Below are 26991 nucleotides of genomic sequence, written 5' to 3' on the forward strand. Positions count from 1 at the left end.
TTTTGGTTTTACAAAAATCAGCAGTTGAACCTATACAGTTTAGTGATCAAAATAAATTCTGCAGTAAAACTCAGAGTAAAGTGTAAATGATCTTTATTAATATGTGATTATAAAAAATAATCATAATCATAATCATAATCATAAAAAACAGACTGTAGGGTTACAGTTAAAACCACATGTGGCAAGAGAGAGAAAGTCTAAAAAAAAAGTCTCTACAAAATAAAACTCAAAAAAAGGATATTACCGGCTACCAACACCAAGGGTATTTTGCCCAAGGAAAAAGCTTCTTTTTGTTTATACATAAACCAATTTATCCAACATAGGCAACACAGATATGTTCCCAATGATAAGGTGGAGACACGATTTAAAAAAAAAAAAATTATTATAAATAATTATTGACACTAAAATTCCTCACAATGTTAAAGATACAGCAACAAAATAATAATAAAAAAACACATCAGCTAAGCATGTATATACATTCATTCACATTCACACACACGCACAGGGACCAGTGGGCTGGATCCCAGACCAATGCTGTTATCTAACACAATCTCTGGGGTCAGGCTGGGATTTACAACGATGGCCAAAGGAAACTCTAAAAGAGGGGAGGAGGGGGTGCTCCTGGACAGCACACCACCAGTGAGCACAACAAATACACATTAAAAAACACTGTGAGTGAACCACAGCACAAAGATAAATAGGGGGAAACTCTACCACCATACAGTCATCTAGCCACTTGCTTAGCCCACAAGAAGAGGTAATAAGAAATAACTGTTAGCAAGAACTGTTAACTTATATCAACACTTTGCTATGTATTCCACAACTACTTATCTATAAAACACTGAAACCCTACAACTAGGGGAATAAAGAAAATTTCAAATTTCATAATCATTCATAATAGTACACAGTATGGTATGCAGTGAAATGCTTACATGACTGTTTTGACCCTTGAAAAGGAAAAATGAATAAGGACAGAAAAGAGAAAAGGATTAAATATAAAATAAAAAATACAAAATCTAAAATATTAAAACTACAATTTTTTACAGAAGGTAAAATAAAATATAAATAAAATATAAATAAAAAAATATATAGAATAAGGTATGGTATAATATGTATATAGAATATCTAAACATATTCTATGTATATAGAATATGTTTAGCATTAGCTTTAGCATTAGCATTGTTTGCTGCAGCCTCAAAGCGAGCGTAGAAGGTGTTCAGCTCGTCTGCCAGAGACATATCCGCATTGGTCATACCGGATGTTGGTGCTTTATAGTCTGTTATTGTCCTTAGTCCCTGCCACAGGCTCCTAGAGTCACACCTGTCAGTCACGTTTCAATATTTTTGCTCATCTAAAAATTGGGTGGTCTGATACAATGTAACATCACCACCAGTAAGCCACTGCCGCCTCTCGACATTGCCGGTGCACCAGCTTACTGTGTTAACACCCTCCTGAACTCTGGCTTCACCAGAATTGGCTACAGTACATGGTGGATTGGGAGGGATATTATTAACTTGCTAAATAAAGCTCTGCATATGGATCATAACGCACCTGCCTCCGAAGATTTGTTACATACAAAATGCGCTATGATGTTGTTTACCATATAAACAAATCTATATAAATACCAGTAAATAAAAGCTGAAACTGTAAACTCTTCTCATTCATCTTTTGAGCTTAAACCCAAATTATTTATGTCTTCTCAGTTTTAATTTATTTTACTACTCTAAGAACATCAGCTGCTTTTGGAGTTTCTTAAAAAATATTTCTTATAATTATGATTTAATAAAAATAATTTCACCAGAGTTCTAACACTTTTGGGTCACAGTGTCACTTACCGTGTTTGTGGACATTTAAACCATGCTCTTGCTAGCTTATGTTGTGAAGTATTGTCAGTTTTGCTGGACCAAATTTTGCAAAAAATTGTTGTTTGCTATACCCGTGTTTGATCCTGTGTTCTGTTTTCACGGTTTTTGCTCTTGGTGTTTGTGTGATTTTGGATTTGTTCACCCTTTGGTTTGACTCTGGTTATTTGGATTATTTGCTGTCTTCTAGTTTTGTCTCTGCCTCTTGTGTTGTATTTTCTGCCTGAGTTTTTCAATAAACATCTCAGCAATTAGTAAAAGCACTCACACACAAACACACCTTAAATAGTATCAACAAATATCACACATCAAGCAGATATGTCTAACATCTGTGATACAGATTAATATAAAATCAATTATATGAATAAGTATTAATAGTCTAAACATGGTAGACAAAACAGTCAGAAAATCTGAAAAAGCTTTCCATCAGCAGATTAGCTATATTAGCTACCTGATCTAGACGCCATGTAACTCAATGCAGGATGTGATTAACCAGAATCGTTTACTTTTTGAAAAGTACACATTTCTTTAATCATGATCTTTTTCTTTTTGACTTTGGCACATTGTTGTTAGTTTCATGTCATATTAAAAAACAACATTGTTGACAGCAGGGGTGTTTCTAGGATTGGAAAACATCAGGGGCTAATTAGGGAGAGGGGGTAAGCAAGAATAACACATTTAGTAAGAGCATTTTCATGTAATACTGTTTAATAATAAACACAAATAGTATGCAACTTTAGAAAATTTCATTCAGTCCAGTCTTTTTTCTGACTCCTCCCATCATTTCAGAGTCTTGCTACTAAAAAAAGGAGTGTATAAAATCATTTCATTTTCTCTCTCACACAGGTATGCCATGCAGTATTATCTCTTTTACAGCTTGTGTGTGAAGCAGTGCCATGTAGATCCTTTTTTATTATTATTATTTTACAATAATCTACATTATATTGGACCTCTTATTTCATTCCTCATTTATGCTGGCACTACTGTATGTATTATTCTTTGTTTCTTTTTTTTGGCCACTCTTTACTTCTCTTATTGTTCTCTCATCTCTCATCTGTCTTGCTGCTTGTATCTTGTCTACTTCCTGCTCTTTGTGACTATTCCATCCTATTTCTATGAGGGTGGAATCATCAGAGAGTATCTCAGAGACTTGACTTGAGCAAATTATCATACTAGTATTTCTAGTGCTGAGAATTCCTTTATCGATAGACAGAACAGCCGAATGATGGAGTCTGTTCTGGTCCATTGTTCATCTAACTCATGTATGTATTTTAACTTAAATACTGCATTAGTTGAATAACTTGAATGTGCTTTAACAGTTTATATTTCATTTAGATCTATCTTTAGGCTTATTTATTTTAAGGCTTTTGAAAGGGGTTTTCAGAATCAAAGACAGTGCACCTCCTTTCTGACACAACATGCATTTGTTAGCCTACTTTTTTCAATTGTGATAACATTAAAAATTAAAAGATAGGCTATTATCTTAATAATAACATTGTTGTGTTTTCCTTTTTTTTTTTAATGCTGTCACGCTCAAGGGCTGGAAGGTATTTTATTCACGTGGTGTGTGAGTGTGTATAGGTGTGTTCGCAGTTCAAGTGTAGTGCAAGCTCACAGTATTCTGTCTCATCACTCCTCCACCTGTCTTGGAAGCCACTGCCAGTGCATAGTCAAAGACAGAACTTCTCACCGCCTCTTCACTTAAAAGAGTTTCATAAAAAGCACCCTTTTCACCACCCTCGTCTCCTGTGTGTCTATGTTCAGCCCGTTGCAGTGGCAAGTCACTACACAGTTTACCTGCTATTTTATATATTTTATAGCTATTAAATAGTCATTTGTCGTATTTTTACAGTTAAGTTTGTTTTAACCTGGAGCCTTTAACTGTAATGAAGATGAAAAGGAAATGCTTCTTTAATAAGTCTGTGAAAACATGGAATTAAACAATAAACTATGTCTAAATAAAGTAACATTAAACAAAACACTAATTTTCATGTTTTATACATTTGTTGCATTCATCTTTTGTGATCTTTTGGGACACTGTCTTGCTGTAAGTTCTTCCTAATATGACTTGAAAGTGAAAGGTGAATTTCTATGTAAATTGGCAGACAGAATGTTTCTATAAACTTCTGAATTCATTCTGCTGCTACCATCATGAGTTACATCATTAATAAAGATTAGTGAGCCTGTTGAAGAAACAGCCATGCAAGCCCAAGCCATGACACAACCTGGCCATGAAACCTCTGGAATGTCATCAAGAGGAAGATGGATGGTCACAAACCATCAAGCAAAGCTGAGCTGTTTGCTTTTTTGCAGAAAGAGTGGTATAAAGTTCCCCAACAGCAGTGTGAAAAACTGGTGGAGAGCATGAAGCCAAAACGCATGCAAATTGGGGTTATTCCACTAAATACTGATTTCTTAATGTTATTTAGCCAAAGCATTAACACAATTTGTTTACAAATTATTTGCATTTTGTTTTATTTGAGTTATTAAAGCTCTGCAAATACTGCATGATCTTGGGTTATTTTGATCAGTTGTCATTTTCTTTAAATATACACTCTAAATCACAAGTTATATTTTGAATTTAGGAGAAATATTGACAGCAGTTCACAAAAAATGAAACAAAACTGTTCATCTCACCAATACATGCACCTGTAAGAAAAAAACATAAGAAACTGATTATTTTGAAGTGGTCTCTTATTTTTTTCCAGAGCTGTATATACAGTGCGCAGCGTAAATGAGTACCCCCTTTGAAAAGTAACATTTTAAGTAATATCTCAATGAAAAACAAAAACAATCTCCAAAATGTTGACGACTGAGTTAAATATAACATCTGTTTAACTTATAACATGAAAGTAAGGTTAATAATATAACTTAGAGAAAAAAAAATTCTCAAATTAGGGTGATGCAAAAATGAGTGATAAAATAAATTTTAGACTACAAATGTCTAATTTAACAAGAATTCAACCACAAGTGAGTCTAATTATTCATTACACAGGTATCCAGCAGACAGTTGACTATAAAGGGTTCTTTTACTTAAAGAAAACTCCTTCCCATTTCATGCTGTCAGCGATGGCACCAAATGGAATAGAAATGTCACGAGACCTGAGAAAGAAAATTATTTCTTTACACCAGCTTTACTTATCAGTCAGAATACTGTTGTAAAAGTGGTACAAAAATTTAAAAAAGATGGAACTGCAACCATCTCACAGAGATGTCCAGGTCATCCACGGAAGTTAACACCTCAACAGGAGTATCTTCTGCTGAGAAGGGTTGAAGAAAATCAGCATGCAAGTTCACTGCAGTTATCTAAAGAAGTAGAAAGCCAAACTTTCCAAACTAGATGAGACCAAGATAAATGTTTTTGGAACTGATGGCCTCAAAACTGTGTGGCATTGCAAGGGTGAGGAATACAAAGAAAAATGCATAGTGCCTACAGTAACACTTGGTGGTGGTAGTGTCCTTATGTGGGGCATGCTGCTGGTGTTGGGGAGCTGCATTTCATTGCATCATGAATTCACAGATGTACTGCTCTATACTGAAAGAGAAGATGCTACCATCACTCCGTACCCTTGGTCGTCGTGCACTCTTCCAACATGACAATGATCCTAAACACACATCTAAGGCCACTGTTGGATTTCTGAAGAAGAACAGGGTGAAAGTGTTTCAGTGGCCAAGTATGTCTCCTGAGCTGAAGCCAATCGAACACCTATGGGGAATTCTGAAGAGACAAGTTGAGCGTCACTCTCCATCCAGCATCCAGTCTATAAAAGAGGTCATTATTGAAGAATGGAAAAAGATAGATGTTGCAAAATGTCACCAACTTGTTCATTCCATGCCATTCCATACCATAGAAGACTTAGTGCTGTCATTAAAAATCATGGAGGCCATACAAAGTACTAGATGTAGTAGTTTTTGTTGTGGGGTGTACTCATTTTTGCATCACCCTAATTTGAGTAAAAAGTGAAAAATGTGTAATCCAAGTTATATTATTAACCTTACTCTCATATAATAAATGAGACAGACGTTATATTAAACTTAGTCTTGTCAACATTTTGGAAATAGTTTCTGTGTTCATTGAGATATTGTTTAAAATGTTACTTTTCAAAGGGGGTGTACTCATTTACGCTGAGCACTGTAAACAGTTCTGGAAAAAAATGTTAACTCTGTTTCTTGTGAACTCCAAAATTGTGACCATATAAAAAAGAAAATAACAAAAATGCCTGCAGATTCTCTAATGTTACTCATAACCTATGTAAAGTTAAGGGACACCCTCATTCAACTTTTATACATCAGGGCCTAAATAACCATTGTGTCACCATCACCAACTTCTATAAACAATAAACTAACCTCAGGTAACAACAAAAACACAATAGACATTAAAATCACCAAAACATAAATCACCATTCCCAAGATAGAGAAAAATTAGTATAACCTATAGTTTAGTAACATCATGTAGAACCATCTTTAACAAAAACTTTAATTAAATGTTTTCTGTAAGAATTCATCTCACAGAAACTTTGGGCCAAAAACATTGCTTCAGTTTATTAATCTGGATTTGAATCTGGATTGAGGTCTTTTTGTTTTCCCAATACATTTTTTTACTCATTCACTCCTGTAGTAGTTTGGTAAAAACCAGTGATAGCACCCAGCTAATCTGAGGAAATAGATTATTTCCTCTTATTTGGATATGCAGACATGCCTTTGATGCTGAAAACATGACCAAGGAAAGTTATTTTCTGAAGGCAGAACTTTTCAGGCTGATGGTCAGGCCAGGTGTCTGTAACTGAGGACAAATCGTCTGGAGGTTAAGGAAGTGGGAGGGTGAATAAAGAAAGCTTCCATGTAACCATCTTATGTGGACAACTCTCTTGAAGTACCCCATTTTCTTTCTTTCTTTTTTTTTTTTTAAAGTAGACAACAACCCTGAGATTTTTTATTTGTAAATAAAAATATGAATTTGATTGTAGTTGTTTTGTGAAGTGTTGAGCAGAAACATGGTTTTGTTCAGTTGTATCTAGGCAAACATGAGCAGCTGAACTTAATCACTGATCATATTTAATTCTGTCATAAAACAGTAAACTTTCTATTAATATTTGTTTTGTAATGACAAAGATCCACAATCATAATGTATAAAATCACACTCTATAATTACAAATAAAAAACAAGTATTAATATAATCTGTACAGCACTTTTAAAGAAAGTATGTATTTCTAAAAAGAAAATTGAAACTAGTCAATTCTATTCTTACTACTTAATTCATGATTAAAATTTGTGAGGTGAGAATTCATTCAGTCTTAAATACGGGAGAGATGATCAGTGGTGCTGAATTTTTACCTCCTTTATTTAATTCTGGACTTAAGTATGGATAGATTTTCTCACTGAAAGACTGACCAGTAAAAGAATAGATATGAGATCTGGACTTGACATCATAAAAGGAAACCAGACCCTCCTCATAATCCACAAACACCCCCACCTTCTCCAACTTCTCTCTCAGTCTGAGCAGGATAGCAGGACCAGCATAAACCTGATAATGATTCTCATTCCTCAGGGCCAAAGCCCACAATCCATACTTGGGACTTGGTTTAATCTTCCCCTTCCTTTTAATGGACTCTGTGGCCACTCCAAAATCCCAGTCAGTTTTCCCTTTGACCTGCACCTCATAATAAAATTTCCCTGAGGAGAAACTCTGTTTTCCCAGAACACAGGGACACCGATTAAACCTCTGTGGTGTATCACGAAGATTCTGCTGTTTGTCTCCAAGACTCACTTGTTTTCCATCAGCAGACAGGATGAGATATGGATGAGCTGTATCAGGATCCAGAGTCACATCCACTGAGAGAAACACACAGTATGTAATATGAGTATATGTGCCTTGCAAAAGTATTCATACCTCTTGAAATTGCAGAGATTCTGGTAGATTTGCAGTTGTGCCATACTCTTTCCATTTCCTGATAATGAATTGAACAGTGCTCCATTAGATGTTCAAAGCTTGGGATATTTTTTATAACCTAACCCTGCTTTAAACTTTATCCCTGACCTGTCTGGTGTGTTCCTTGTGCTTCATGATGCTGTTTGTTCACTAATGTTCTTTAACAAACCTCTGAGGGCTTCACAGAACAACTATATTTATACTGAGATTACACACAAGTGGACTCTATTTACTAATTAGGTGACTTCAGTTTCACTTGATTTTAGTTATGCCAGACTGCATAATTTTCAAAGTGGTCTGATCACTATTGTTGTCACACTGCACAACTATCTGGGGGAGCATTCAATTGCTGCTGTGTTCACATTACACGATCAGCGACAGGAGGTTACACACAGCAGGACTTCACAATAGGAAGTATTGCCCACAGCGCAAATCAAACCAAACTTACACGAGAAGTGAACGCAAGATCACTCGTGAGATCAGAGTTCGTGAGACTGGAAATGGTACCCTGCAAGCAGTTTGTGTGCTGATTTGCAGCGAAAGGGCAAAAAAGTAAAAAAAAAAAGATTCTGGAGGAGGAAATGGTTGGGGAAACACTGGGAAGAAGGATTGTGCGTTCTGCAAATGAGTAATTTTGCAATGTGCGGCTGCTGATGTGGCTGGTCAAGCAAATTTTACTGCTTTATTTCTGTTTGATGTAATGGTGAACCTTATTTATTCTGATATAACTATTTAAGACATTTTTTAAAAAAAACTATAAACTCTATTAAACTATAATATTGTGCTCCAACCGAAGCCATGCTTGCTATAACTCCTCCCCAAACTTCCATCTGCCCTGTATCTTACTCTCTCATTGGCTGTAGGTCATCAGCGAGGTATTTTGCAGTCAGAACTCCTTTCACACTGCAGGATTTTGAGTCGCCGACAGGTCCAGATATTTAGCATCGCAAATATTTCACAGTCATCAGCAACACATTGGCGATGCTCTCAGATCGCGTCTTTTATATTTCATACTGAGTGAAAGACACTCACGTGAACGAGCTCTGATTTGCCTCTGATTTCACAAAATCTGTCGCCGACTGAAAATCAGGGCTAAAATCGTGTAGTGTGAACTCTGCATTAGGGGCATCAGAGAAAAGGGGGCTGAATACAAATGCACACTACACTTTTCAGATATTTATTTGTTAAAAAAATTGAAAATCATTTAACATTTTCCTTCCACTTCACAATTTTGTGCCACTTTGTTTTGGTCTATCACATAAAATCCCAATAAATTACATTTACGTTTGTGTTTATAACGTGACAAAATGTGGAAAAGGGATATGAATACTTTTGCATGGCCCTGTAGGTAAAAATATTAAATCATTAGGAGTTAAAAGAGGATTTGTAAAAGATTAAATACATTTTTGAAACATGAAACATTTTTAATTATCTGTTGAAAAAAGAAAAAAGGCTTTAGTGCTTGGCAGTAATAAAGAGTTATAGTGACGAGAGACAAATTAAAACAATTAAAGAGCTATAGTAACGAGAGACAATTTAGAGTTGGAGAGATCTACAGCTGAAAATAATTCTGATGATGCAGTGGTGTAATGCTGATATGTACATTTTAATATGAGAGGAAATCAGAAACCTCACTGTACCTGCATACTGCTGAATCCTCTTCAGTTCTGTGGAAACTAATTATAAAAACAACACATCACTGTCATTATACTTCAAATTAGTTATCAGTATTTTTTTATTTTGATTAATCAAATATTATATAAAACAGTCCATTAATTGAGACTTACTTATGAAATATAAAATACAATGAAGTTTCTCACCTGTTTCTTTTAACTTATCATTGAGTGTTTTAGTGAATTTCTCATTCAGAGTCTTCTGAAGCTGAGACAGAGCTGTCCTCACAGTGTCCCCACTCAGATCAGTGTTAATACTGATCTCAGTCCAGTTCTTGGTGTGTGGAGGGCTGCACATGGAGGAGTAAATCTACCGTAGAGCAGGAGAGAGGAGAAATCACTCAGCATGGTGAGTGTTGTTCTGTGATGTTCTGCATTGCCAGTGAGCAGAGAGAGGAACACTGACCTGTAGGAGGTGGAGATGCTCCTCAGTGTGTGAGAGCTGCTCCAGCTCAGTGTCTCTCCTCTTTAGCACAGTGATTTCCTGCTCCAGCTCTTTAATGAGTCCTTCAGCCTGCCTCTCTGCTGCTTTCTGCTTCTCCTCCATCACCTCGAGCAGCTCAGCCTGACTTCTCTCAATGGAGCGAATCAGAGCAGTGAAGACTTCAACACTGTCTGCTTTCTCTTTCTCTGTGCTTCTCTATAGGAGGAACACATTTTAATTTTTTATCAGATAACACTGAATAGTGAACAAATGTTTAATGCAAAAAGAAAAAAGGAAACTGAATGCAACAGATATAAACTCATGTCATGTTTGTACACACTTTGCTTTGGTCTACTGAGTGTTTGATTTCTTTTATCTTCTTCAGTCTGTCCTGAATCATCTGCTGCACATCTGTCTGTGTTTTCACCAGCTGAGTCTGAGGACAGAGAGGAAGACCATTAATTGACATTACGCTTATTATTCAATTTACCCTTCTGTTCTGTTTAAAAAAGTGACTTGTCATAATTTTCCATATTTTCTTCAGTAATAAATGACTATTAAACAAATTATTTCTTTGGAATTGGTCTCAGAATTTAAAACACAAAACCTAACAATCTGATCTACTACTAGATACATTTTCTATAGGAATGTCCAAAGTTGATGTTAATCAGTATTTTTCACCTTCTTCTCTCTGCTTTCCTCCTCTATAGGAACAGTGTTGTGATTCTTGTGGTCTCCTTCAGTGCAGAACTGACACACACACGTCTGATCATCTCTACAGAACAGCTCCAGAGCTCTCTCATGTTTCTGGCATATGTAGTCCTCCAGGTTCTCCACAGGGTTTATTAGTTTGTGTTTCTGAAGCTTGGAAACATGATAATGTGGCTCTAAATGAGTTTTACAGAAAGTCAGTCCACAATCCAGACAGGATTTCAGGGCCTTCAGCTTCTCTCCAGTGCAGGCATCACAAAGAACCTCAGGTTTGTCAGAACCACTTTTCTTCTTGAAGTGATCTGCAACCTCTCTCAGTGTTGTATTAATCTTCAGTTCAGGTTTCTTGGTGAATTTCTCATTACATAATGGACATTGACAGGGTTGACGCTTCTCCCAGCACTGTGTAAGGCAGCTCTTACAGAAGTTGTGTCCACATGGAGTGGTGACGGGATCAGTGAACACATCCAGACAGATCGAACACAGCAGCTGCTCTTCAGACAGGAGACTGCTGGAGACAGGAGAAACTAGTTTTGACAGAAAGATGTTAAAGATTCAAAGTAAGTTTATAAATAGTGTAGAAATACTGTAATTTGTTTCAGCCTCACCTCTATATAGTAAACTGCATCTGTAGTCTAGGTGTGAAAACAACAGACTTTCTACAAGTTTTCCTGTGCAGAAAACCTGTATGTATGAATGTATTTATGGGTATTGTTCTGTATTACATATCCATTTCTAACTTTGTTAAGTGTTGCCAAGTTCCCCTTAAATTCAATCACTAAATTAAAGCAAAATCACAACCTTTTTATCAAGTTTATTTGTGCTGACCACAGTTAACACTTACCTTCCACAACATTTATATATTATATAGAGTCATGTGAAAAAATTAGGACACCCCATTGAATATTCAGTTCTTTATTAAGAAATGACAACATGTTAATTTCTGATCTTGTTTGTACCTGTAGATGAAAGTGATGTAATTGCATGTAAACAACAAAATATCACTTTGTTTTCACCTATTAAACAAAGGAAATCAACGAAAATGAGTGGAAGAAAGTTTAGGTCCGCTTTAGCTTAAGTTTTTTGACAGAAAGCCTTACATGTTCCTCAAGCATGTTCCTAACACAATGTAAAATTCATAATGGATTCTATGATGGTGAGCTGGCCAGGTCCTGCTGCAGAAAAGCATCCCCAATTCATAACACTTCCACCTCCATGTTTCATGGTTGATATGAGGTTCATTTGCTGAAATGCTGTATCTGGTTTACGCTAAACATGCCCTCTTACAGGTACATCTCAAAAAATTAGAATATCATGAAAAAGGTCAATATTTTTTGTCACTCAGTTTAGAAAGTGAAACCCATATATTATATAGATTCATTACACATAGAGTGAAATATTTTAAGCCTTTATTTCTTGAAATTGTGATGATTATGGCTTACAGATAAGGAAAACCCAAAATTCTGTGTCTTCAGAAAATTAGAATATTGTGAAAAAGTATATACTGGAAAGTCATGGTGTCACACCCTAATCAGCTAATTACCTCAAAACACCTGCAAAGGTTTCCTGAGCTTTTACATGGTCTCTCAGTCTGGGTCAGCCACAAAAGGTCATTGCTAAAGAAGCTGGTTGTTCACAGAGTGCTGTATCCAAGCATATTCATAGAAAGTTGAGTGGAAGGAAAAAGTGTGGTAGGAGAAGGTGCACCAGCAAAAGGGATAACCGCAGCCTTGAGAGGATTGTCAGGCAAAATCCATTCAAGAATTTGGGGGAGCTTCAGACGAATCCTAGACGTGGCCTACAAATGTCGCATTCCTCTTGTCAAGCCACTCCTACTATCAAAGTTGTGTAGTTCAAAATATTTAAAGTGACATGTGTACATGAACACCATTGTGAAAAGAATTTGTTTTTGGAGACATCTTTAAGCATCTTGAGGTCTGCTCTTGGGGTGAATTTGCTTGGACGGCCTGACCTGGCCATGTTGGCAGTTGTTTTAAATGTTCTCCACTTGTAAATTATTTTCTGGACAATGGAATGGCTGATTACAAATTCTTCTGAGTTCTTTTAATATCCCTTACTAGACTACCCCTTACTTTTATATCCCTTACTAAGCATCAACAATCTTCTTTCTGAAGGCCTCAGAGAGCTCTTACTTGAATCTTTCAGTATTGTTAAAATGAATATGTTTAGCTATGTTAAAAAAAACACATCCTTTCATGGGGTGTCCTAATTTTTTCACAAGACTGTATATGTAATATATATAATATTTACCGATCAACCATTACATTATGAGCACTGACAGGTGACATGAATATCACTGACTATCTCCGCATCATGGCACCTGTTAGTGGGTGGGATGTATTAGGCAGCTGGTGAACATTTTGTCCTCAAAGTTGATGCGTTAGAAGCAGGAAAAATGGGCAAGCGTAAGCATTTGAGCGAGTTTGACAAGGGCCAAATTATAATGCCTAGACGACTGGATCAGAGCATCTCCAAACCATGACCATCAGTATCAATAAAGAATTTTAAGATGTTTGTGCATACACAAGCATTATTTATATATGACAATAGTGGCCTAAAGTCAATAAAAAGACAACTATTATAATATATAAATAATAAACATTATAAAAGAAAAACATTTTTGACATTTCAAAAAAAAAAGGAAAAAAAAAAATCAGTGACCAATATAGACACCCTTCTTTTCAATGACACCCATAATCCTTCCATTCATGGAGTCTGTCAGTTTCTTCATCTGTTAAGGATCAACTTTTTGTGCAGCAGCAACCACAGATTCCCAGACACTGTTCAGAGAGGTGTACTGTTTTCCTTCACTGTAAATCTCCCGTTTAAGAAGAGCCCACAAGTTCTCAATAGGGTTTAGGTCAAGTGAGGAAGAGGGCCATGTCATTATTCTTTCATCTTTAAGGCCTTAACTGGCTAGCCATGCAGTGGAGTACTTCGATGCATGCAATGGAGCATTGTCCTACATAAATATCATGGCCTTCTTGAAAGATGCAGACTTTTTCCTGTACCACTGTCTTTTAAAAACTGCCAGTAGGTATGGAAGTTGATTTTGAGTCCATCTTCAACCAGAAATGGTCCAACTAGCTCATCTTCAATAATACCAGCCCATACCTGTCGACCTGAGTCGAAGTGTAACTCTGTGCCCATTACTGATCCAGCCACGTGCCCATCAATCTGGTCTGTCAAGAGTCACTCTCATCCTATCAGTCCGAAGAACCTTTGTAAAATCTGTCTTTAGATATTTCTTGGCCCAGTCTTGATGTTTCAGCTTATGTGTCGTGTTCTGTGGTGGTCAGGTTTCAGCCTGCCTTACCTTGGCTCTGTCTCTGAGCACAGAACACACTGTACACAGTGTACTTCTGGGGACTCCAGGTAGGTTGCAGTTCAGGAATATGACAGCACTGGAAGGTAATGGGTTCCCAGTAGCTTCACATTTGTTTCTTCTCAAATCTTTGGTAGTTAATTTGCATCTCTTTACATTTCTTGTGACCCTGTTGACTATTTGCAACAAAACGTTTGATGGTTCTGTGATCATGCCCCAATATCAATCAATTTCAAGAGAGCTGCATCCCTCTGAAAGAATTTTCAACTTTTCAGAATCATTTAATCTCTTTTTTGGCCCATTTCGCCTGAGGAAAAAAGCTGCCTAATAATTATGCACACCTTGATATAGGGTGTTGATCTCCTTAGGCCACATCCTCCCACATTACACAAATACACTTCACCTGATATGCTTAAATGCAATAAGCATTCATGTTTATACAGCTTGGACTTGGAAAATATGCATAAAAATGATGATTCGGTCAAAATACTCATTTGCCTAATAATTGTGCACACAGTGTCATACGTTCTTCACTAAATGAATGTGCACATCTACCCTCACTACAAGCCCTTGCAGAGTAGTTGTTACTATGAAACAGTAACATTCTTGTTTTACTCAATATAAAAAAAAAACCTTACATATGTAAAATATGAAAAAGTGTAACTTACAGGTATGCGCTTCATCCATCATCTTCCTTTTTCTGCCTTTTGTTGGTGATGAAGATTCAGCCATTTTTCTTCCTCTTGTGTTTTTAACCTTTTCAGTCAGAAATCACATCATTCAGTTCCCACACGTAACAGTATGAGGTGTTTCTGATTAGTCTGTTTGGCTCATTTCTGTAGTGCTAAACCTAAGCAATGACACTGAAAACATTTAGACTGTAATAAAAAACACATGTAAACGTTAAAATCCACTGATCATTCTCAAAGCTCAGTAACTGTATCATTTCCCACTTCCTGATAAGTGTTGATGTTTCACCCAGCGCTCATCTCTATACTTCTGACACACAACTCAGACACACATTTACACCCTCATCCAGTTCATTCAGATTAGCCTGTCTGGTCAAATTTAGTCATAATGCATAAGTTACATAATTGTATGTTAACTTGTACTTAAGTGATATCAGTTCAACATTCCACTTTTGAGCAGTTAATAAAATACAGCAACCTCTGATTCCGATTTCAGCTTTGTTGCCTCGGTTGATCACTGATGATTCAAGACAAAGATTGTTTTTAAAACGTTTTATAATCAGCTTGTATTCAGCAGTGTGTTAGAGATCCTGTCTCTGTGTGACATTGTTATTGTGTGCAAGTAATCCTGAGAAATCACACACTGACAAAATATATGAACTACAAAACATCAACTGAAGTACATACCTTTATAATTCTTCTTCTCTGTTCAGGGAGTGAAAACTGTCTGCATTTATACCCTTTTTTTCAGAGTCAGTGAATATCCTGCAGACAATTTCAGAAACTAAGGTGATAAGCGTTTGTTCTCGAAGGGAGCTAACTGCTGTTCACTTCCACTTCAGTCACTTCCTTGTTCACTTCTTAGCGTTTCATAAAGGGGCAGTTCCACATATAATCGCAATGCAGTTTGTCTTCATATGAAACTGTATATGAAATAACAATAATGTTTTTGTTTATTGTTATTTCATATATTTCTCCTGCAAATGATCTTGATTACCGTAAAAGAGCGTTGTTGTTTTTGTTTTTTTTTTTGTGGACAATGTAATGTAATCTTTTCACCAGCAGATGGCAGCATTTGAAACAAATTTAGCAATCATTCGATCATTCATTATAAGATGGATATTTTGCATAGCTCTCTTAAGACCACGACATAGCATCGCAAAGGGGTGCACGTCTGGAGTCAAACTTTCCAACACGTTATTTATTTATTTTTTTAAAATTCTGTATCCATTTAAGATGTCGAACTGCTGGTGTGTTTGGGATCATTGTCCTGTAACATGACTCAATTTTTGGCCCAGTTTAAGCTACTGGACAGATGGCCTTGAATTTGTCTTAAAAATATTCTAGTATAAAGAGGAGTTCATTGTTGTCTCAGTGACTGTAATTATCCCAGACTCTATGGCTGTGAAAACAAACTCAACTTATCACCCCTTTACCACCTTGCTTGAGAGTTGGCATGAAAAGTGTTTGTGGTGATATGTGTGTTTGGTTTATGCCTAACATGGAGATGTGCTTCACCTAGGTCTCATCAGTTCAAAGGATATTGTTTTGTTTAGATACAATTTTGCAAACCTAAGGCATGGTCCTTGTTATTTTTGAAGAGAGTGGGCTTTTTCTTAGTCACCCTTCCATGAATGCCATTTTATAGAGGTAGTCATATGTCTTGATGATTTTGTGCATTTTTTTAGTACAACCTGGCTGCTAATTACTATCTTAGAGATTGTAGAAGTGTGGGTGGAGTGTACTTATTTTTTCTTACCTGTTTTCTGAATATTGGTTTATCTTTGGGGAAAATGACTACTTATTGAAGTCCACTGTTAGAAGGAATAAATGGTCTGAAAAGATGTGAAACCCAAATTTATAAAATACAACATTAATGTTTGTACACATTATATGATTATTCTAGTGCTTTTATAGACAACCTGTTTTTTAGTATAGAGAAAGGAAATTATTTTCCAGGAGTGCTGGATAAATGCCACAATGTGCAACGATCTAACATTAAAGAAACAGAAAATAAAAGAATTCAATTTAAATTTACAAGATTTTCGGTACTAACACAATTTTATTTTAACACTTTTATCACTTAAACTCAAATCTAAATGCGTGGGGAGGCCAGCTAAATCTGTTACAGCATGCATTCACACTAGGACAACATACACTGTGAGTCTCAGTTACTGGGTGATAAAACAGAAGACATCACAACCACCTGTTTTTTTTTTTTTTGTTTGGTTTTTTTAATAATGTGATAACAGCTGCAAGCACTGTTAAGTATCATCATGTGTTGGCAGGGTGAAAGAAATCAGCCTTAAGGCCTTCAGAATCAATATTGCAGGCTTAAAAAAAGTGGCAATGAAATTGTTACATTAAACAATCAGAATTAGAGTTGGCATCACTGGGGCCATCTAGCAGGTATACCATTCCGTCAGCAACTTAATAAACTTAATAAAATATATATATTTTAACTCACAATGCCTGACAGAGGAGAAGAAATCGATTTGGTTGCAATCATCCTTACAAATGCATTTTAAAGGTGGACTGTAATAAAATTGACTATTCCTTGTGAGGTGTGAAATACTGTAGCCTAATTTCTTTTTTACTTTGCTATTTAACGGTTGATTAGTATCTATTGCCGTGGCGTCAAAATGATGGTATACAGGTGGATTAATTCAGGAAGGACACCAGTGAAGGCCTACTGAAGGTGTGAAATGCATGGCCCACCACTGATTTTAACATAAATACTGCATTAGTATATTAGGAATCTATTAGGAATAATAGAAATCATGATGTTCCGACTGTAATGTCTTAGCGCTTTAACAGTTTATATTTTATTTGGATTTATCTTTAGACTTATTTAATTTAAGGCTTTTGTACATATTTGGTAGAGAATAATATTCAGAAGGGTCCTATATGCCAGGGGTTTTCAGAATCAAAGACAGTGGGCCTCCTTTTTGACACAACATACTGTAATGTCATTACAGTGTTGAAGACATTAGTCGGGATGAGGATGTTAAGTGTTGTTACTTAATAGGAGCTGGCTCTATCTGTTAACTGGTGTTCACTTTAAGGGAGGTGGGGAGTTTTTGGGGGCAGGTTAGGAGGGCAGCTAGTTTTGTTTGGCATGCTCTTCTTGTTTTGGTTGTTGTACGGTGTGGGTTGCGGCCAGAACAGCAACCCTATAGTTCTTGAATAAAGCCAATGAATGAGGAAAGTTCCGTCTGGTTGATTAGTAGTAAACGCTACAATACATTTGTTAGCCTACTTTTATCAACTGTGTCAACATAAAAAATTTTAAGAAGATAAATAAAAAGTTTAGACTATTATCTGAATAATAACGTTGTGTTTTCTGACCGTATTTTTTTTTTATTATTGCTGTCGCCTGTAAGGTATTTTAGTCACGTGGTGAGTGTGTGTGTATACTGTAGGTGTGTTCGAATGAAAACGGCGCTGTGCAGAACGATGGGCGTAGGACATCAAAGTATCGCGAGAGCGGTTCTAGAGCATATTCGAGCGCACACTCTCGCGGTATTTTGGCGCGCGCGCGTGTGCGGAGAGAGCTGTCAGTCAAAACCGCGCACAGTAAACAGCGACAGTGCTCAACTAAAACGATCAACGTTTACTTAATTTACTTAAATCCTCTACACTCTACAAAATTCGGGATAAAACATTCGGGGCTAGATTAAAATCATTCGGGGCTCGAGCCTCTGGAACCAGCCTTCGCTCCCCTCGTGCATCAATGAGCCTTGGCCTCCAATGACCCTGTCACCGGTTCACCACTGTTCCTTTCTTCGACCACTTTTCAAAAATACTGCACAACGGGAACAAGAGCTGTCAATTTGGCCCTTGTCAAACTTGCTCAAACACTTGCCCATTTTTCCTGCTTCTAACACATCAACAATAAGGACAAAAACTTCACTTGCTGCCTAATATATCCCACCCACTAACAGGTGCCATGATGAGGAGATAATCAATGTTATTCACTTCACCTTTCAGTGCTCAACATGTTATGGCTGAATGGTGTACATGTCCAATTATTCAAGTGTTTAATTATATACTTAAATACTTAACTAATAATGTCATAAAAATCCTCCATAGTTAAACGACCACTGTCAGTAAATAGCTTTCTAAAATGTTGTATCTTTATTTTATCTTTTACATTTTTCATCTTTTTCTTATATGAAAAGTGTGGCATAAAATCAAGACAATTAAACAAACGGTGCCATGTTCCTAGTTGTTCAACACCCTCAGATACAATGTCTATTATTTTATATTTATTGTTTGACTTTAAACCCATATTTCTTCAATGTATAACAAATAATAAAAAAATAAATGTATTCACCTTTCCAATACATTTGTAGCTATGTAAAAAAAAATATGAGCATACCATCTATATAAAGAGGCCAAAATGGGTTGTTGTATAATGTAATTGTATCATTGGCACTTAATATTGTCTTCTGAATGAAACACGTTTTTGTTTGTTTGGTCTACATAGTTAGCATAGGCTTCTGTTTATAAATGCTGATCATACTACATTCTGAAGTAAAATCCATGTGAACTGTGAATGATTTTATTGATATTTGATTTGAAATGACAGAATTACACAAGTATAAAGTGTAAATAAAAACATAAGGTAGGATTTAAATTATTTGTTTATTTACAACAAACCTCATGTTTAAAATGAAGTGTCCTTGTACTTTGAAAAGACATGAATCTCTGATTATGTTATAATGATTTAGTTTTATACTTTTATCAGAAAATGTTAAATATTCCTTTTTATTCTCAGCATTTATAAGATGATTACCTTTGTGAGATAAAAATTCATTCAGTTTTAAATACAGGAGAAATGATGAGTGGTTCTGAATTTTTACCCACTTTATTTGCACTTGGACTTAAAAAAGGATAGAGTTTCTCAGTAAACGACTGAGCAGTGAAAGAATGGATACAAGATTTGCCCTCCACATCATAAAAGGAAACCACACCCTCCTCATAATCAACAAACACCCCCACCTTCTCCACCTTCTCTCTCAATGTGAGGGGGACAGAGGGACTAGCACAAGCCTTATACTGATTCTCATTCCTCAGGATCAAAGTCCAGAATCCATTCTCTGGGGTCAATGTAATGCCTCCTGTGGAATAAAAATTCTAGTGTACTCACTACTAAAATCTGACTCCAGCTCCACACCGACCCGACAGCTCAGTCTAAGTGAGACTCATAGTTAGTAAGGCCTCAAAACTAAATAAGCCAATCAAGCACACTAGATGAATGCAGATAAGAGATTTTATTTTGTAATCAGCGCTGACACAAGAATTGAGATGCTCACACATGAACGTCCCAACAACCTCTCTCCGGGGAACTCCAACTACAGCCTTTATATACATTTCCCTTATCTTCCCAATGCAACACGTCACTGGTTCTTTGCCTAGACAATCCCACCCATCTTTCTTTTTTGGACCTTTTAGATTCTTTTTTACACCATTATCTTTGAATTTACAACTTTCGAATACCATTATAATTAAACTTCCCTAAATCATTATATTAAAAATTGGGCGTTTCCGCCCCCACCAGTGGGATTGTCTTCGGCCTCACTCACGCCAACACCTCATTCTTCTTCAGGAGACAGCATGGGTAAGTTCTCAGTCCTTCAGGGGCCAACACCCTTTCTTTTATTTTTCTACATTACACTCTATGCTTCACGGCTTTTCTGATTTATCCGCTGTCTTCTACGTATGTACTCTAGATATTTCACCTGGTACCACCATTGCCATCCAGCACGCGCTGCGCTTACTTCATGATGAGATCACTGCCGCTCAAGGTACCAGTGGAGCAAAGATTGACCATAATAATCTAGGGTACGTCTCTGCCATTGATTGGTCCAAGTTTGGAAAGCCTGGTACTGCAGAGAAAGCCTGCCAGACTGACATCATTGATACAACTATTTGTTCTTCAAAGCCCTTGCAGCCTGTGTGCAAGGCCCGTGACAGAGCAACATGCCGTGTTAAACCTTATATTGTTCTTAAGCTCAAACGACCTAACGAATAAACCTTACCTGAGAACTCACTCCTGCTGTCTCCCGATTATTTCACACTACATCAAACACACACCTCATACATATATCCTCATTTACAAAATTATCTCCCACACTCCCTTTCTGTTAATGGACTGTCTTGAAACTCCCAATGTCCATTCAGTTTTCCCTCTGACCTGCACCTCATAATAAAATCTCCCCGAGGAAAAACTCTGCTTTGCCAAAACACCGGGACAAAAATCAAATCTTTCTGGTGTATCAGGAAGAGTCTGTTGTTTATCTCCATGTGTCACTTGTTTTCCATCAGCAGACAGGGTGAGTTTGGGATGAGCTGTATCAGGATCCAGAGTCACATCCACTAAAACACATGTGTTATATGATATGAGTATCCAGGTAAAAATATCAAATCACCATTCAGTACATCATAATGAATAGCATTTGTAGCATTTGTTGTGGAATATGGAATATGTCCATTTTTGGCTTTTTCAATGTTTTGATTGTGGGCAGCTAACAGAAGCCAGTGGAGGAAGTGAAACAATAGGGTGGTGTGGGAGAACTTAGGACAGCTGAAAACATGTAATTGCATCTGCATTCTTGATCATTTGCGATGGTTCAGTTGCACGCAGAGGTACATCTGTCGTTGGACTAGTAAAGTCTTGAAATGAAAAATGACTGAACAAGCACCTGAGTGGCCCTAACCCTAACCTTGTGTGAATAAAAATGAATGAATCATTCTGATATTTTAAAAGTAAAATAAAAATTAGCACTGTTAGAGGAAAAGGACAGTTGACTGTCCATGTATACCACAAGGTTGTGTACAGTGACCAGCTGTGAGATCAGTGAATTGTCCAGGGAGATCGCCAGATCTTAACATGGGAATAAATCACAAGGTATTGACAGCAGTTCAATTTTGCTGGGATTAATTTTCAGCTGATGAGCTTCCATCTATTATGAGATGTCTGCCAGGCATTCTGAGATCTGACAAGAAACGGTAGTGTCTGAAAGAGGAAAGGAGAAAATTCGTTGATTGTCATCATATGAAATCCCATGTGAGGATATGACTTCACCAAGAGAATTAGTATAGGAACAAACAGAAGAGGCCGGAGTACTGAGCCTTGGTCAACACAGGTGGATAATTTGCATGAAGCAGATGTGAGTCTCCTCCATGTCACCTGATATAAATGACCTTCCAAGTAAAAAAAAATAAATACTGCATGCTGGGCCAAGAATTCCAAGGCTTTTGAGGGTGGACAAGAGAGTCTTGTGGCTGACTGTGTCAAATGCTGCTGAAAGGTCTAGGAAGATGAGGAGTGATGACAGTTTGGCTGATCTAGCAAATACCACTTTTCAGCGAAAGCCAAAATGGCAGTCTCTCTGTAAAGTGCCAGTTTGACTGGTTGGGCTTTTGGAGGTTGTTCTGTGAGACATAGAAAGACTGTAGATTGCAAACAGTGTGTCCAAGGATTTGAGAAAGAAAAGAGAAAAGTGATACCAGTATGTAGTTGCTAATGTCTTAAGATTTAATAGCTGGTGTCTTTAGAATGGGAATAACCTCGCACTTTTGAAGCCAGTTGGTGAACTGGAACACATCACATTACCAGATGTTATGGAGCTAATGAAGATTGTAATGATGCAAGGCAGGAGTTCTTGTGACATGGTGAAAAGGATTAGATCCAGAGGGCATTTGTTAGAACTGCAGGACAAGAAGACTTGCAGGATCTCTTCTACTGCTATAAAAATGTGCCAGTGAAAGAGAAGGTGAATCCTGAGTGTGTTATGTAGGGTTAGGTGAGGTAGAAGTAAAAGGACAATTTTTTACAATCTTCCCATCATCAATGGTGGCAAAGTATTCTGCAGACAGTGAGTTCAGAGCAGCAGCAGCCAGGAGGTTAAGTAGTGTCTAGGTTTTCTTATAGAAGGCAGTCTTATAGAAGGCAGTCAGAAGCGAATTTAGACAGGAGAGCATGATATTAGGCAAGATCTATCTAATGAGTTGTGATTTCTTTCACTTTCTCTCTGTTGTTATTAATTCTCGCTGATAGCTGCATAACACATCCAACAGCCAAGGAACATACAGAAAAAAATCTGCCAAAAAAAAGATGACAGAGGAGATCCATGGATGAGGAAAGAGAGTAAGGAACGTGTCTGTGGTAGGGAGGGAAATGAGTCAGGTTCAGAATGGGATGAACAGGTGCAGGATGCTACAAAGGAATGGGTGATAGAGTGAACGTTTTGATGAGTTTGGTTTTAGGCAGGATAGGGAGGGTGATGGTGAAGCATACCAGGTGATGATCATAGATGATCATGATCATGAAGACCAGATCAAGCACAATTCCTCTTTTGTGTATGTGAGGGCAGCTGTTAAATGTAAAGGAGAAGGAATTCAGAAGAGGTAGAAGGCAAAAGGGCTGGAGTTTGAAATCTTCAAAGGCCATCAGAGGGGTGCTATCAGTAGGAAATTAAAGTCTCCTAGGGGACCAGGAGGGCAGTAGATGACAATCATGAGAAGGCTGATTGGAGAAACAACTGTAACTGCATTGAATTCAAAAGAGGAGATGGCAAAAGACATGGAGAGAGGTGTGAAACATCATCTCCATGATAAAAGCAGACCTGCTGTACCCCAACCCTTGCTAGTTTCACATGGATCATGATAAAAAGCATAAGAACATGCTAGAGCTGAGTTCTGTGGAGAAATCCAGGTCTTAGTTAGTGGCAGAACATCAAGAGTGCAATGGAAAATTAAAGCTGAGATGAAATCGCCTTTTTTGCAGCAGAATGGCAATTTCAGAGCCCACCTACCACTACTATTTGTGACTGAGACAACAGAGGAGGATAGATGATACTCTTGATTAACCCCCCGAGAGACCTAATTAGCCTAGACCAACAGTCACTTTCAAGCCACACTACAGAATCAACAATACTGTTGGATACAAGAACTGACAGTGACACAACACAACCAATTGAGTCAAGCAGATAGTACACAAAAACCAGAATCCTACTTTACCAGAAGAGAATGCATTCAAGAGCAACTTAAAAGACACTAATGTCACATTTGTACACACTTTGCTGAGCTCTACTGAGTGTTTGATCTCTTGAATCTTCTTCATTCGGTCCTGAATCATCTGTTGCACATCTGTCTGTGTTTTTCCCAGCTGAGTCTTCGGACAGAGAAGAAAATAATAGTTTTGTTCAAAAATCATTTATCATCAGTTAGTAATTTTGTATAAAGATGTATTAATGTTGTATGAATTACACATTTTATAAATGAAGATGAATATAATCAAACCATATAACTGAAGGACAGTGGTTTTCTCAAATTTTTGGAATTCAAACTCTAGTCTGATCTACTACTTGATTAATTAGTATGTTTGCATCTTCTATAAGAATAGCCAAAGTTGATTTTAATCTGTGTTTCTTACCTTCCTCTCTCTGCTCTCCTCCTCTATATGAACAGTGTTGTGATTTTTGTGGTCTCCTTCAGTGCAGAACTGACACACACACATCTGATCATCTCTTCAGAACAGCTCCAGAGGTCTGTCATGTTTCTGGCATATGTAGTCCTCCAGGTTCTCCACAGGGTTTATTAGTTTGTGTCTCTTTAGTTTGGGCATATTATAATGAGGACCTAAATGAGTTTTACACAAAGTTACATGACAATCCAAACAGGATTTCAGGGCCTTCATCTTCTTTCCAATGCAGGAATCACAAAGAACCTCAAGTTTGTCAGGACCACTTTTCTTCTTGAAGTGATCTGCAACCCGTCTCAGTGTTGTATTAATCTTCAGTTCAGGTCTCTTGGTGAATTTCTTTTTACATACTGGACAGTGACAGTGTTGACTCTTTTCCCAATACTGTGCTAAGCAGTTCTTTCAGAAGTTGTGTTTACATGGAGTGGTGACTGGATCAGTAAACACTTGCATACAGATTGAACACAACAGCTCCTCTTCAGACAGGCAGCCAATGGATTCACCCACAACTTTGATATACAAAAAAAAAAAAGAATGTTATTCATGTAGTAAATGTACAAAAATTATTCAACACATTAAAAAATATTAAAAATACATTTATATGTAAACTTTTGGACTCCCTAACCAAATTACATACTATATTAATTCATTCATTTATTAGGCCTTTACTGACTCATTAGACAGGAGGTCAAGATTTATCAATAGGAATAATAACTGTGCTAAGACTCAACAACTATGGGCTCCTTTATGCAGCTGACTGAGGATCAGAACATGAATATGCTTGATGCCTACAAAGGAGGGGAAATCAAGAAAAATATATCTAAGCACTTCCAACTCACTTTTTGCACTTCTAAAACTTTCATTAAGAAATAGACAGTTAGGGAACTGTTGAAGTCAAATCAAGGTCTGGAAGACCAAAAAACTCTCAGATAGAACTACCTGTATGTGTCATGATCCCTGTTCCGCTGCTTCACCCAGATCCTGCTACTCCAGTGCATGGTTTTCACCTGCTCTCTCTCTCCCCCTCCCTCTCCTGTCTGCTAACTCTGCCACTCTAATTACCTCCTGACTTTCACCTGTGCTCTTCTCTCTGTCCTATATAAGCAGCTATTCTGCACCTGTTTCTCTGTCAGATTGTGCTTTGTGCTAGAGAGCCAACACCTTTCAGGAAGCTGAAGCTTGGCCCTGCCCTGCCCTGCCCTGCCCTCCCCTCCCCTGCCCTGCCCTGCCCTGCCCTGCCCTGCCCTCCCCTAGGGTTAGGGCAGAAAGACAAAGTAAAACTTCTGTATAACACTAAGGACCTGCGGAAAGGTTTAGCAGGGTGGTGTACCATTCTATTGTGTAGTGCCACTTGAGCAAACATGATCTGCACATAAGTGTCATCAGAAGGAAACTTTAAATGTGACCTAATCACAGAAATAAGCATATATTATGTTCAAAATATGCAAGCATGCTAAACCACATTTATGTAAGCTAGAGGCATTATTAGGAGAGTGATCAACAATGCATGCACAGACAGGGTTTTATATATATATATATGCAGTACTGTGCAAAAATCTTAGGCCACCTATTTTTGTGGTACATTTTGTTATAGATTCTGCATTACTGACTCTCCAGAAAAACTATGGCAGGATTCTGGGCAAAAATTTGAGTCACATTCAAGGAAATGTTGTAAAGCAAAAATACCTTAAATAATGAACTGAACAAAGTCAGTATTTGGTGTTACAACATCTACTTTAGTAGACTAGTCTCGGATACCATGTTAGGAAATTAGCTGGTAATTTCTACTGAGCATCTTGGAGAATCTTGACACATATTTCTGCACTTGCTTTTTACTTTATGCAAAATAAAGCAACCTGTATTATAGTTTTGTCTGAAAATATCTGGCATAATATTTTACTTTTTTTTTTTTTTTTAAACAGACATCTTTAAAATTTTTCTGTAACATTATTGTAATGGTAACATTAGGATATGTATAACTTACACTCATGTGGTTTTTCCATGCTGTTCTTTCTTTTGACTTTGGTTGGTGATGAAGGATCAGCCATTTCAGCCACAGTTTTTTTTTTCCAACCTTTTCTGGAAGAAATCACATTCAGTTCACACATGTTATGTTAAGGTGATACTGATGAATCTCTTTGATTCAACATGTATGTCTGCAGTGTTAAACCTAAGCAATAACACTGGAAGAATTTCAAAGAGGGCTTCCCAAACTAGGGGTCATGGCCTCACTTGGGGTCACCTGAATTACAAATGGGGTCTTAAGAGAAACTCATAGTCTCTTTAAAAAAATGATACAGGGAGACACATTCAGATATAAGTGTAACAGATATGGAAAGTGCACTGTTTTATAGCCAGAATGCAGTATGTTTAGAATTACACAAATTGTTCAAATGTATACCTGATGTGCTTGTGTGTATATGTGCACATCTTCCCCTTTTATCTGACTGTGTAATCCCTGTAAATTTCCTGTTTTAGCTCCTCCTCTTCCCTTTCTGTGTAATGTCAGGCTAGAAGAGGTAGGTTTATATTAAGCTCAAATTAATCTAATTTCATCTTTGTTCTAAAAATCATTTTTATAATTACACTTTTTTGTACATTTGTTTAAGATATTATTTCCTCTATATGTTTGATTATTTTCATTTTCATGTCATTTAAGGTTATGTTTAGTTATCTGTCTGGGTCAGTGAGCTTGGAACATGTGCTAATATTATTCCTTTTCCACATTATGCCGGGATGAGAGAGAAATTAAGTGCTAATAAGATGGATCACATTGTAAAAGACTGCTCTATTTCTTATCAGTAAATGAAATGTCCACCCAACAGTCAATGTCTGCCTCTTTATTCCACCAAAAAAAAAAAAAAAAC

General features: G+C 37.0%; 1 protein-coding gene and 1 pseudogene across 1 annotated transcript; both read right to left on the reverse strand.

Annotated features, from left to right (window-relative positions):
* Positions 1-6992: 6992 nt before the first annotated feature.
* LOC131355805 (E3 ubiquitin-protein ligase TRIM39-like) lies at positions 6993-15644 on the reverse strand. Its single transcript, XM_058394309.1, has 8 exons — positions 15322-15644; positions 14614-14701; positions 10570-11126; positions 10229-10324; positions 9871-10104; positions 9612-9774; positions 9432-9467; positions 6993-7694 (listed from the first exon to the last, which is right to left on the reverse strand). Exons 2-8 carry the CDS (start codon positions 14675-14677, stop codon positions 7147-7149), a joined length of 1698 nt encoding a protein of 565 aa, XP_058250292.1. The 5' UTR covers positions 14678-14701; positions 15322-15644; the 3' UTR covers positions 6993-7146.
* A 7669-nt stretch (positions 15645-23313) lies between these two features.
* Positions 23314-26172, reverse strand: LOC131356456 (E3 ubiquitin/ISG15 ligase TRIM25-like; annotated as a pseudogene).
* Positions 26173-26991: the final 819 nt, after the last annotated feature.

Source organism: Hemibagrus wyckioides, linkage group LG07 (genome assembly GCF_019097595.1).
Source record: "Hemibagrus wyckioides isolate EC202008001 linkage group LG07, SWU_Hwy_1.0, whole genome shotgun sequence".
NCBI classification, from domain to species: Eukaryota; Metazoa; Chordata; class Actinopteri; order Siluriformes; family Bagridae; genus Hemibagrus; species Hemibagrus wyckioides.